This window comes from Ceratotherium simum, chromosome 30, assembly GCF_057802395.1.
Source record: "Ceratotherium simum simum isolate JZ-2026a chromosome 30, ASM5780239v1, whole genome shotgun sequence".
Classification (NCBI taxonomy): Eukaryota; Metazoa; Chordata; class Mammalia; order Perissodactyla; family Rhinocerotidae; genus Ceratotherium; species Ceratotherium simum.
In genome coordinates, this window is record NC_141929.1 from 2761974 (window position 1) to 2774960 (window position 12987).

The 12987-nt window shown below is 59.3% G+C and overlaps 1 protein-coding gene across 1 annotated transcript in view; it reads left to right on the top strand.

Moving 5' to 3' along the window:
* SLC7A5 (solute carrier family 7 member 5) overlaps positions 1–12771 on the top strand; it is a 37547-nt gene extending 24776 nt beyond the window's left edge. Inside the window, exons 3-10 of the mRNA XM_004437038.3 lie at positions 1148–1253; positions 2119–2163; positions 2667–2790; positions 3705–3808; positions 4270–4366; positions 5673–5822; positions 7954–8131; positions 9387–12771. Of these exons, the coding sequence (XP_004437095.1) occupies positions 1148–1253; positions 2119–2163; positions 2667–2790; positions 3705–3808; positions 4270–4366; positions 5673–5822; positions 7954–8131; positions 9387–9442 (860 nt within the window). The 3' untranslated portion in view covers positions 9443–12771. The remainder of the gene's footprint in view (positions 1–1147; positions 1254–2118; positions 2164–2666; positions 2791–3704; positions 3809–4269; positions 4367–5672; positions 5823–7953; positions 8132–9386) is intronic.
* Positions 12772–12987: the final 216 nt, after the last annotated feature.

A 12987-nucleotide genomic window follows, 5' to 3' on the forward strand; every position in this document is an offset into this window, starting at 1 on the left:
GCCACAGCCAAGGGGCGCCTGGGGGCACGAGGAGCTGGAAGAAGCAGGAAGGATCCTCCCCTGGAGCCTCAGGAGCGAGCATGGCCCTGCAACACCTGGATTTTGGACTTCTGGCCTCCAGAACCGTGAGAGAAGATGTCTCTGTTGTCTAAGCCGCCCAGTCTGTGGTTACCTGTTGGGGCAGCCCCAGGACGTTAACACATGGACCTCACTGAGCCACAGCACAGCTCCAACAAGCTTGTCTGTCCACAGGCTCCAAAACAGTGAGACTATAGTCCCAGGGGGTGCTGGGTCCTGCCCGTTGCAGGGAGAAACGGTCAGCAGAGAAGTGGACTGAACCATCCAGACCCTACCCACTGTGTCCAGGAGTACCTTGTCCATCTGGGTTAAGGACTAAGGCTGAGACACCCCCAGAAGGCGCTCACTGCACGGTCCCTGGGGGAAGAGTGTGTCCTGGAGTCAGGGCACTGTCAGCCAGACCGATCCCTCATTCCCGCAGGGTATCCGTGCTGCCGTGGTCCTGGGACAGATCTGAGTCGGCTTTGGGTCATTTTGTGCTTACAGCGGCCGGCGAGGGAGGTGGTATTCTGAGCTGCATGGCACAAGAGGGAAGCCCGGGTCAGGTTTAGCAGCTCTGGATTCTCCTGCACTAAGGGCCACAGCAAAGCTAAAACCCGCGTCCTTCCGATCTGAAGGGCATGTCGCAGGGCCTGCAGGGAACATTCTCTGGGGTGACCACTGCTGATGGACCCCTCCCTGCTGACTTGCAGACCCACACCTGCATCCGCCCGTCCCAGGCTCCCATCTCTCAGTGTATAGACGGGCGGCTGGCACTCAGAATGGCTGAGGGTTGGCAGAGCTGACGTCCCCTCTCAGGTGGACTTGGGGGCCTCTTGGGGGCCACATTCATCCAGGTCACGGCAGAATCATGCTCACTCTGCTCATTCCTGGCCCCAGGGTAAGTTTGGGAAATGTGTGCATCAGGTGGCTCAGCAGGTGCCTTTAATTAGTTGCAGTGGAAAGCCTTCACCCCAACATTTTTGTTTGTTACTGTATTTTGCTCCAGGAACATTCCAAAACTTGGGGCGTGCCCTCTGTGTAGCATTCTCTAACCCGCATTCCTTTCTGTCTGTTTGGCGTCTGCCAGGTGATGTGTCCCATCTGGACCCCAGGTTCTCCTTTGAAGGCACCAACCTGGACGTGGGGAATATCGTGTTGGCGCTGTACAGTGGCCTCTTCGCCTATGGGGGATGGTAGGTTCCAGAATGTCTGGGTCCCTGGGCCTTGGGACACACAGGCCGGGCCCCCAAGTGTCAGAAATCTGACTCTCGGCCATCCATAGGCGGTTTTAGAGAGTGGCAGGAGACCCTCTGGGAGCTGCTCTGAGCCCCACACATCCTGAAAAAGCACAGACAGGACACAGAGGAGCACTTTCCTCAGCTGTGCCTCGGCCCCTGAGGAGAGGGCCCTGTAGATAAACCTTGGCTGACAGGTGGAAAGCATCTGGGCTCAAAAAGCTGGGCCTGGTGGTTCTCAGCCTCCCCCCGGGAGCAGGGTGCCTGCCTGCAGCTCTCTGCTGGCACCTTCTGTCACCCTGGTCCCTAGCTGTGGCCCTGCTCTCTGGGCGGGCTGCATAGTACCATGAGAAGGGCTGCCACATGGTGGGCGGGTGGGCAGGGAAGGTCCTGGAAAGTGGATCACATGGTAGACAGGGATGCCCTGGAGCCTGCTTGGCAGGGGTGGTGCCATCAATGTGGATACTGAATCCCTAAGGGCTGCCCTTGGAGTCTTTCCCCTTGTAGCCTCTGACCCCGACCTTCAGCACTTGGTGTGGACGTATGAGCCACACGTGAAACAGGTCTGTGAGGGCAGAGGGGGCGGGTGAGTCCGCTAGACTGGGCTTCACATCCACCTCGGGACAGAAGAGATCGAGGGGGCACAGATTTCCTGTGGGAGCAGGACTGCGCCCTCTGCTCACCAGGGGCCGGGTGGTGGGTGGGTGGGGTCTTCTCTCCACCAGCCCAGAGCTGCCAGGAGGGGCTTCCCAAGAACTCTGTGTCCTTTGTCCCCTAATGCCTAGGAGGAATGTATAAGTAACCTCTGCTCTCTAATTTCTAGGAATTACTTGAATTTTGTCACGGAGGAGATGATCAACCCCTACAGGTACGCGTGTGCACGCAGAGGTTCTGTTACTGTAATGTGAGAGGAGGAAGAGGCCTGGGGCTGAGAACCCGGCCGGGGGGCCAGCCCAGCCTTGGGCAGGAGCAGCGCAGGGCCTGCGGGAGGGGCCATGGGGTTAGGATCATGCTGGGGGGCTGGTTTCTGGGCTGACACCGGCCGCATGGTGGCCGGTGACCTTGGTCAAGAGTCCCCTTCACAATGGGCAGGAACCCCCGTTTCACAGACGGGCAGCCGAGGCCGGCAGGGTTGAATCGCCAGCCCAGGTTCCACAGCTGCCCAATCCCCAGCACTGGCTCCCAGCCACTTGCCCATGCTGGTGACCTGTGCTAGTGACAGTGACCCATGCTGGTGACGGCCTTGCCTCTTGCCACCTTCCCTGCACAGCGAGGCTCAGGACTCGGCCACCGAGTGTTGGAAGCCTGATGGGTCCACTCCTTCCTGGTCCGCACTTTCATGATGTGCCCTTCCCTTCTGGTTCCTTCCAGAAACCTGCCCCTGGCCATCATCATCTCCCTCCCCATCGTCACCCTGGTGTATGTGCTGACAAACCTGGCCTACTTCACCACGCTGTCCACTGAACAGATGCTGACGTCGGAGGCCGTGGCCGTGGTAAGACGCCACCTGCCAGCGTCTACCCAGGTCTCTTAGAGGCCGGCCCTGTTGCCTCCGGGCCCCTCATCTGTCATAGCCACATTTCCACTCAGAGGGGTTGAGCTGTGCTTTGCCAGGCCGGCCAGAAGTATAGGGCTGGTCCCCACCCTGGCTGCACTAGTGATAATCAAGGGGGCTCTAAAGTGCTGATGCCCTGGCCGCACCCTGGGCCAGTTTTAAATCAGCGTGTCTACGGTGGTCCTGGCATCAGTTGCTTTTGAAGCTGGGGGCTGGGCAGCCTTCCCCCTGCTGCCCGGATACACCCTGAGCCACCTCTGGGCGGTGTGGACACGAGGTTCAGAGGAAGGGCGCCAGACTCCCAAACCAAGCAGATGGGGCCCCAAATAGAACCAGCGGGCTTTCGAATGCCCCGCCCGGACCCGGTGGGCTCACCTCCCTCGGTGCCCTTGCCTTCTCACGTCGGCGCGTGAGGCCAGCGCCCGCCAGTTCCAGCTTCTGAGTAAATACTCACTAGTCTTGCTCTGGGCCAGGCACTGGGACCCAGCCCGAGACAGAGCCACGTGTCCTCGAGGGGCAGACATGCCCGTGGGGAGAAGGGCCGCGCACACAGTTGACCTGGTGTGATGCTGGGGGAGAAGGGCCCGAGGAGAGTGCCAGAACGTGGGGCGGGGAGTGTGGCTCAGGGTGTGCTCCCAAGAAAGTCCTGTCCCTGGGACACCTTGAAGTCCAGACCCCAAGGGGTTACTGTGCGTGCCGAAGCCTCGTGACGAGTGGGCGGGAAGGCCATGCAGACAGAAGTGGGCCGGGCGGGGTCAGGCCAGGCCCTGAGGACAGCTGCTGTCCAGGGAGACAAGTCGAGGCCTCCAAAGTCAGAGCCGAGAGCCGGTCGCTCACACTCACTGTCTGTCTAGGACTTCGGGAACTATCATCTGGGTGTCATGTCCTGGATCATCCCCGTCTTTGTGGGCCTGTCCTGCTTCGGCTCCGTCAACGGGTCCCTCTTCACATCCTCCAGGTGAGCCTTGGCCCGGGACCGCCCTTCCGTCACCCAGGCTCTGCCGGAGCAGGAACAGAGCCGGGCAGCTGGGTGAGCTGGCGGGGTGGGTGGCTGCCATGCACGGCTCTTCAGCACATGCTCTGAAAGTGTGGTTTTGTTACGTTGAGTAAGATGTAGCTGTCAAATGTTCGAGTGATACAGAAATAAACGACCGTGAACTCTCCCCGCCACTCCAGTCCCCTGCCCAGAGGTAACACACATGCTGTGTCCTTCTAGATTCTTTCTTCCGTTCATTTCGAACCCTGCCCAGGGGCCTGGAGGTAAGGAAGGCCCCTGAGTTCTCCCCTTGCCAGCCAAGTCATCAAGGTCGCCGAGAGGCCACAGTGGGGACCCCAGCCCTCGGGCACAGGCCCTCTCTACTCCCGCCCTGCCTGGGGTTGCGCGGGGACGAGGCTGACCGCCTGCTCCTCTGTCCGCAGGCTGTTCTTCGTGGGGTCCAGGGAGGGCCACCTGCCCTCCGTCCTCTCCATGATCCACCCGCGGCTCCTGACGCCCCTGCCCTCCCTCCTGTTCACGGTACGTCTGCAGTGCTGTCGGGCGCCCTCCGTTCCCTGGGGGATCACAAGCGGATTGAGGTGGAGACTGGAGTGTCCTCGGGGATCGTCTGGGGGCTCCCCAGAGGGAGGGGGCGGGGAGGCAGGGGAAGGAGGCTGCATGTCCCGTCTGCACGACACCCATCCTGTGCCTGGTGTCAACTGGGCTGCAGACCAAAGGCGGAGACTGAGCTGCAGATAAGTGAACAGGAGCGTTTCCTCATGTTGTGGCCTTCACTGCCACTCCACTGAACACCAAAGAGCACTAGGTTTGTTTTTTTTCAAGTTTTTAATTCTAAAAATAATACATAGTTATTGTAAAGAAACTTCAAACAGTCTGGAAGTGTGCGAGGCCAGGGCTCCACTCCCCAAGGGAACTGCTGTGTGTCGGCAGCCTCATTTGCTCTGTGCCTCTCTGGAGCCTCAGGTGTGTGTACAGGTGTGTGACACACATGGGGTTTGCTTTTGAGTTCTCATTATATGCATTTTTCCCCAGCTTGCCTCATGTCTTTTCATGCCTGTTCCTGCGATTTTATTAGTTCTCTGTTGCTATGTAACAAATCACCCCAAAATGTAGTGGCCTAAATGGAAAACATTTATTGTCTCACAACTTCTGAGAGTCAGGAATTTGGGTCTTGGTCCAGTTCAGGGTCCCTCATGAGGTGGTGTCAGGGCTGCTGTCCCTTCTGAGGGCTCAACTGGGGCTGGAGGAGCCACTTTCAGGCCAAGAGGCCTCGGTTCCTCAGGACGTGGAGGCTGGCTGCCCAGGGCGAGAGAGCCAAGAGGGACAGCAGGGAGAAAGCCACGTGTCTTCTGCGACCTAGCGTCGGAAGTCACACTCCATCACCTCTGTCTCGCTCTGTTTGTTGGGAGCAAGTTGATAAGTACAGCCTGACTCAGGGAGAGAGGCTAGGCTCCACCTTGTGAAAGGAGCACGTTGAATAATATTTGGACAGGTTGAAAACCCCTGCAGGGTTTAATCTCAGTTTTGAAACCATGGTACTCATGGCCCGGATGTGCAGTGGCTCATTTCAGCGATCCCATGATAAGCTCTTGGGCTGCTTCCCGATGATGCTCCCGCTGTCAGTGGTGCCTTTACCTCCTTGAGATCTGGCTGCCTTCACCGTTTTCCCATTTGCACTTGCCTCTGCTCTCCCAGAACTCGCATTTTCTCAGACCAGGTCTTCCTCTGAAGCAACAGTGAGCAGGGTGGTCGGCTGCCCCAGCGGATGTCCCCAGCGTCAGGCGGCCCCCGAGGGCTCAGCCGGCTCCCGTTTCTCTGCTTGCAGTGTGTCATGACCCTGCTCTACGCCTTCTCTAGAGACCTCTTCTCCGTCATCAACTTCTTCAGCTTCTTCAACTGGCTCTGTGTGGCCCTGGCCATCACTGGGATGCTGTGGCTCCGCTACAAGAAGCCCGACCTGGAGCGGCCCATCAAGGTGAGGGCCTGGTCAGTGGTGGTCACGCCCAGGCGGTCAGGGGCTCGTGGGGTCGCGCTTGGGAAACAGGTTCCTGGTGTCCCTCAGGGCCGTAGGTCAGGAGCCAACGCCCACACGCCTCTTGGTTCTGCCCCTTCCAGCATGGGCCTTGGGCAAGCCCCCGTCCCTCTCTGAGCACCGTCTCCCTTCTGCAAACCAGGGGAGTTCTGGTGGGTTCTCCAGAGGGTGCTGGTGAGAACTGAGTGGGATACACGTGTGAGTGTGCGTCTGAGCTAGCTGTGGAGGGTTGGTGATTCTGTTGATGACTACGTATTGGGAATCTCTTGAGTGCCAAGCGTGTGGTTCCAGGTGCTGGGGTTCATCAAAGGACACAATAGACCCCCCCAGATCCCTGCCTGTCTAGAGGTTATATTCTAGCAAGAGGTGAGAAGCAGTAAATGAGAAACCTGCAGCACTGGGTGGGAGGGAGATGTGGGGGCAGGCGGGCAGGGTGAGCAAGACATTGAGCAGGACATTGAGCAGGACAGCCGGGGCGGCCATGAGAAGGTGGCACGTGGGCAGAGGTGAGGGGCTGCGTGCTCTGGGGAGAGGGGGGTGCGGGTGGGAGGGGAGCGTGTGGGGCGGGGTGGGAATGACGTCTGAGCCTGTGGGCGCATCAGGGCCTGGCTTTGTTTGAGAGAATAAGGCATTCTAGGACTAGACTGTGCCCGCCTGGAGAAAGCCGAGGTGCCGGCCGAGCCTGGCCTACATGGGCTTGCCCTCTCCTCATCAACTCAGGACTGGGGGACAGCTGCCCGAGGGTAACCTTGTTTCTCGGAAAAAAGGGGGTGATAAAGGTCACGCTCCTGCTGGAGAGGCTGGTGAGCACGTTGGCTGTGACCCCGACGCTCATGTTGGGGGAGCGAGAGCGTGGAGCCTGTGTTGGCTGCTGGCCAGCAGCTCCTGTCCCTTGTCCCGTCTCCAGTGGCATGTGGCTGTCACAGCCAGCACCCATCCACGTGTCTCCCTGACCCAGTGGTCGCACAGAGGACAGTGGGGCCCAGCTCTCTGCCTTGGAGAGGGTCTCCTCGGGGGCCCAGGGCGACCTCAGTGCCCTGGACCACCTTGCTCCCTGCTTGTGGTGGGCCCTGTCCCTGTGTCATCTTGAGCACGTGGTGGGCTCTGTCCCTTTGTCATTTTGAGCACGTGGTGGGCCCTGTCCCCACGTTGGCCTGGGCACGTGGTGGGCCATATCCTTGTGGGGTGGGGGTGCGCAGTCTGGGCTGACCAGGTGGGATCCTTCCTCATCCTTCATCTCCTGGGGTGTCTTGCCGGTGTGTAGACAGAGGGTTGGTTCTGTGTGAGGACAGGCTCGCCCCACATGAGGCACAGTGGATGTAGCAGTGGATCGAGCATCCTTGGAGCCCAAGCCGGGCTGGCTGTGGGCCCCGCTGTGGCTCGTCTGCCTTGAACTCTGCGGGTGGGCCTGTCTGCCCTGTGGTTGTGCAAACTATAGTCGGCCTGTCCACAAACGGCTCTCTGAGAAGGCGAGTGCTCCTCGCTTATTAGTGGGAGGCCACGGTCTTCCCAGAAGCACCGACCCCACCTTTGGGTGGCCGCGGGTAGCGTGCTGGGCCGGGGTTTCTGCCCTCTGTTGTGGGAACCAGAGAGGCCGACCTTCCCTCGGGAAGCCTCGAGGGACCAACCTGGTGGTCTCGTTCACCCATCAGCACCGTCTGTGCTTTGGGTAATTATTGCCCACGCCGACTGCTGAGTGAGGGAAACGGAGAGCAGGGCGAGGTCCCCATTCTCACGAGGCCCCTGGCCTCAGGCGAGGCAGACTCAGAGAAGACCAGCGCAGGTCAGATCCTGGTAAATGCTGGGAGAGTGCCAGGCGATGTGACGGCCCAGGAGGTCAGCGCCGTTCCTGGATCAGGCAGGGGCAGGAGTGGGCTCGGAGCCAGGGCCAGAGGTGGGCCCGAGGGGGAGGGTGACTGCAGTGAGGGCAGAAGGGTGGTGGGGATGCAGTGCTGTCAGCAGTGGGCGGGATTGTGACTGACAGGACATGGGAGGTGTGGGAAGGGGTGATAGATGACCGACGGCCCACTATTAGCTCCTGGCCAATGACCATCACTCCGCCCTTCATCCCCAGGTGAACCTGGTCCTCCCGGTGTTCTTCATCTTGGCCTGCCTGTTCCTGATCGCCGTCTCCTTCTGGAAGACCCCTGTGGAGTGTGGCATTGGCTTCACCATAATCCTCAGCGGCCTGCCTATCTACTTCTTTGGGGTCTGGTGGAAAAACAAGCCCAAGTGGCTTCTCCAGGGCATCTGTGAGTATCTCCTCGGCCGCAGCCCAGCAGCCCGGCAGCCGGGGTCTCCCTCCCTCCCTGCCCCAGGGCCCTCCAGCGCCTCTCCCCAGAACAGGGCTGTCTGCTGCTCTAATCTACTCCCCCCAGCCAGGAGTGGTGGGGGTTTACAGCGTTGGCCAAGGGTCCGGGCACTTGGCGTGTCTGGTAGTGGCGTCTGGCCCACGTATTTTAAGGATAAAATGCTGAGCTTGGCCCCAGCTAATCTCAGAACAAGGGATTCCAGAAAGCCAGGCTGCTTTTGCCAAGTAACAAAATCCCACCATCTGTCGCCAGTTTAAACACAGCCAGCTGACCTAGAAAGGCAGAGAGGGAGAAAACAGTATGCCCACACCTCTGTCACAGGGTCAATTTACAAACCAAGTTAGGACCCTGTACTGAGACCACTGTTAATGTGACAGGCTCCTGGAAAAGTCAACAGTTTCTGCAGGCCTGTACCCCGATCACCTTGTCCCAGGTGGCTTTTAAAATTCCCAGGGTGGCTGTCCTCAAATTCTCATTGGCACCTGCCCAGTGACTAGGAAACTCAGTCGTCTTGGTAGGACTTTGCCCCTGGCCCAGACCATAGGCTCCCTTTTCATCCCCTTTCAGAACATACCCAGGCCTAGGGCAGGAGCCCTCCAGTCCTCAAGCCAGCTCCTAGAGGGAGTGCTTGCAGAGAACCATGGAGGATGGGTGTTCACCTGGGCCCCTTGCACAGACCCACCTGCTCCAGCCCTCTGCAGGACCGCAGGCGTGCAGCCGGCATCCAGCAGTGGGCGCGCTCGCCACCATCCTGGGTGTCTGCCAGGCAGGTCCAGGTGTGGACCCACGAGAAGAGCCTGTCAAACGGCCCTCCAGCAGCAGGACCCCTTACCCCATTACTGTTCCCAATGATCCCGGGGTTCTAAAACAGGGTGGGGGTGGAGCCAGCGCCTGCCTGTTGCCAGGTTCCTCGGCCACACCCCCCAGGTGACTTACAGAGTCACGGGCAGGCACGCAGCCTTTCTCTCTTCTAACCAGGAGTGGAGGCTGGTGCCCACCAGCAGGGAGGCCCTTGGGCTCAGTGTACAAGTGCACAAATCCGGAGGTTTTACATAAAATTCTGGGTTTCTGGCTTCTCTTACAACTTTGGAAGGTGTGTGATGAGAGGCTGGGTGAGCCGAAGCTCACATCACTAGCTGGTGCCCTGGCCCCCAGGCACGTGACCCCTGATAACTCCATTCTCCTCTCCCCTCAGTTTCCACGACAGTCCTCTGCCAGAAGCTCTTGTACGTGGTCCCCCAGGAGACATAGCCAGGAGAGCCGAGACGCTGCCAGAAAGAAATGCACAAAGATCGTTTTAAAACAACTCACCCACTTGAAAAGCCACCCCGGTCCCATCATCCAGGCAGCTCAGCTGAGCGCCCCGCTCCGTCCTTCCACCAGGTCGGGCGGCGGGGGCCACTGTGAACACTGGTACGAGTGTAGTCCCAGAAGACGGATGCCCATCGATACCTCCGCAAGTGTGCGAGGCGCGAGTGTGCCAGGTGTGACTGCTACACAAGAAGCAACGCGGCTTCAACCGACCACGGACTTTTTGCCAGTTGGGTCCTCTCCCTTCCCACCTTCATTTATTTGTATTATTTTTTTTAACTTAAGTTTTGGGTCAAGTCGACGCCACAAGATGATTATTTTTTAAAGAAATGGTGCAGGGAAACAGGAGGAGAGTCTTTTTTCGCCTGACACCCCCACAGCCCCATGTGCCTCAGAGGGACCAGGTCCTGTCGCTGGCATGACTCCTGGGGCCACATTCCTGCATCATGACCCGGGAGGAGAGGGATTCTGAGAGCAAATGCGCCAGCCCCCAGCAGAGCTACTGAGACTGGGCCTCGCAGTGTGGACTTTGGACTTGCCCTGACCACGGACAGTGGCCCACCACATGCACTGGGCGCCCTCGTATTTTGTTGTTGTAGATGTAGTGACTTTAGTGAAAACCAGCCCCGGGGCTTGTGTCTTTCTGCCTTAAAGACCCGAGGTAGACCTCTCCCCCGGCCCCAGAGGAGAGAAGGAAAATCTCAAGGAAATGGCCATCTTCGAACAAAGGACTAGGGCTGATGCTGATGCTGGGCCGGCTTTGCAGAGAGCCAGTTCCTATGCCTAGTGTCTGCTGCTGCTCTTGTGGGGGCCGGGGGGGCGGGTAGGATCCTAGCAGAGGTCAGAGTCTGAGCAGAGGTCACGCACTGGCAGCTGGGCGATCCCAGAGCTCTGGCCAGCACTGCTGCCCGGGATGTGCAGAGCAGAGTGGGCTTCTGGGCTAGACCTCGGTCGCTCAGGACGCCGTTGGGCTCTGACTTTGTACATCCCGCCCTGGACGTCAGCCTGTGCAAAGGCACAAAGGCAGGAGGATGGGGCACCTCCTACAGGCGGGCAGGTGGGCAGCATGCCAGGCCTGGCCCATCTGCGTCAAGTTTGGGAGCCGAGTTCTAGCTTTTTCAAAGTCCTCTACTTGAAATCTTCTAGAAACAAACACTACAAGAAAGGCAGACGCCTCGGCCCCTAATGGGCTTCTCATCTAGGGCCTGCAGGCAGCCCTCTCCCAGGGTCTGAAGAATTGGCCTTGCTGGCTGGACGGCAGCCCCGGCAGACTGCCTGGGGCAGGCTCCTGGCTCCTGGCCGAGGCACCACCACCTCCTCCTCTGCCACCTCCTCGGCCTGTCCCAGGCTCGATTCCAGCTGTCAGGAAGCTGGAGCCTTCTTCACTGCCTGACTCCGCACCTGCTCCGGAGGCCACCCTGACTCTCCTGGGGTCTGACTCCCGGTGAGAGAGCTGCCCAGTGCAGCACGCCCACCCCCCTCCCTAGAGAGACTATGCTAGCAGGCTTTTGTTTCAGCGGTTCCCATGGCACTCTCCCCGGGGGAGGCAGCTGAAGCCTGGCCAGTGTGTCCGGCCACCGGCTGGCTTTCCTGAGCAGTCACTACATCCCAGGAGCCAGCTTGAGGAGCAATGTCATCTAAGGTCAGATCATTTCCCTCCAAGCCCCAGTGTTAGGGACTGGTGGCTCTCCCGTGGCCGCTGACTGCTGACCTTACCACCAACGGGGCAGTTCAGCTGAGCCCTCGGGCCTCAGGCCTCACAGCTCAGCTCTGGCCGGAGGATCTGCTGCAATCTGCAGGGTGCTGCCTGAGCTCCGAATGGCCAGACCAGCCTGCCGCCATCCACCTGGGTTCCGGGACCCCCACGTGGTCCGAGGGGCCCAGAGAAACCTGACAAGCAGCTTCGGGGCCTGGGCTGGGCATTGAGGCCGAAAAGGAGTGGCCCAGCTGTCCATCCTTCCCACTTTGTGCTGGAGGAGGAGGCAGGCTGGTCAGGAAACCTGTGCCACCCTATGGCTCCTGATGTGCGAGGACCAACTAGTACGAAAGTCTCCTCATGTCACCTAAATACTCCCGGGGCCATATTCCACTCATCTAGGGGTGCGGCCCAATATCTGAGAGAAGACCTGATTTCAGACTCTGTGCTGGGCAGAACCCCTGCCCTGGACCCCCGTTTTCTCATCTGCAGTGGGGGCAGGAGCCAGTGGTCTTCTGCCGGTGGGCCTGTGCACATCCAGGAGACTGAACCTGGTATGACCACAGCTGCACCTGCAGCCCCCAGTGTCATGCACTGCCCACCTGCGTGTCCACAGGGTGTGGCTGCATCTCAGCAGAATGTCGGCCTCTTCCCTCCTGGGCCTGGGGAGGATACTTGGGAAGCCATCGTGATTCAAACGGCTGGCTCTGGGAGGGTGGACACTGCCTTGCAGGATGCAGGGAGCCTGGTGGCCCTGTGCAGACTGCAGTGGCCCACTTCAGCAGCCTGTAGATGGGCGTGGGGACCCACAGTGTGCATCATGGGGGACTAGGGCGGTGTCACCCCTGCAGGGTGGACTGGGGTCCTGGGGTTCCCTTTTCAAACTGAGGCCGGGGGCTGGAGGGGGCGCTGAGAGGTCAAAGGCAGCTCTGAAGTGGCTCTCCACTTCTCCCAGATGCTGGGACCTCTGCTGTAAAGGGGGGGTCCGGGGGCCGGGTCTGTGATTCTGGGGGCTGTGACTCCCACCTAGCCCAGGGACGCCTCAGAAGGAAAGGGCCACCTGGGGCTGCATCTGTGGTGCTGAGTCAGGCGGCTTGCCCACGTGTGCCCTGCGGCCCTGCTGTGTCGGCATTCTGGGGAGGCAGAGACCTGCTTTTTCTGACCACTCTACTGACGTGTCCTGAGCGTTCACTTTGTGGGGTTTAGTTTTTTTGTTAAACCAAACCCTGCAGGGCACAACAAGCTAGCGTTTGTTCAGTTGTTCTGGTGTTTTGTTTTGTCCTAACATCTCACTAATTTAAAGGATGCTGTCGGCACCATGGTTATTTATTTGCGGGGTCTGTGTCCAGCCCTGTGCTTCCCGGGGTGTTCGCGCCACATCAGTGCTGCGCGCTGTGAGGGCAGTGCCCGCGGGGTGCTTCCGCCGTGTAATGACGTGTGTGGCTTCAATGTCTCTCTCGAGCGTCCTATTAATGGCTAACCTGTTACACTTGGCTGGTTGAGGTGGGGACTTCTGTTTTTTTCTGTGGGGTTTTTTGTTTGTTTTTAAAGAAAAAGGATCAAATTATAAGTACTGCTTGTGGTCTTCTGTGTTCTTTTCTTCAGCGCCGACTTCGGGGTGTAGGAATGTTCCCGGGGATGCCTCCCCCAGAGGGGGTTGATCGTGTGCCTCTTGTCCCGCCTCATTCATTCATTCGTTCACTGACAGCTTCCTCAAGGTGTGGGAGGCCAGACAAGCTGGCCTCAGCCCCTGCCTCTGGGGATGGATACACGCTCGAGGGGTGAAGAG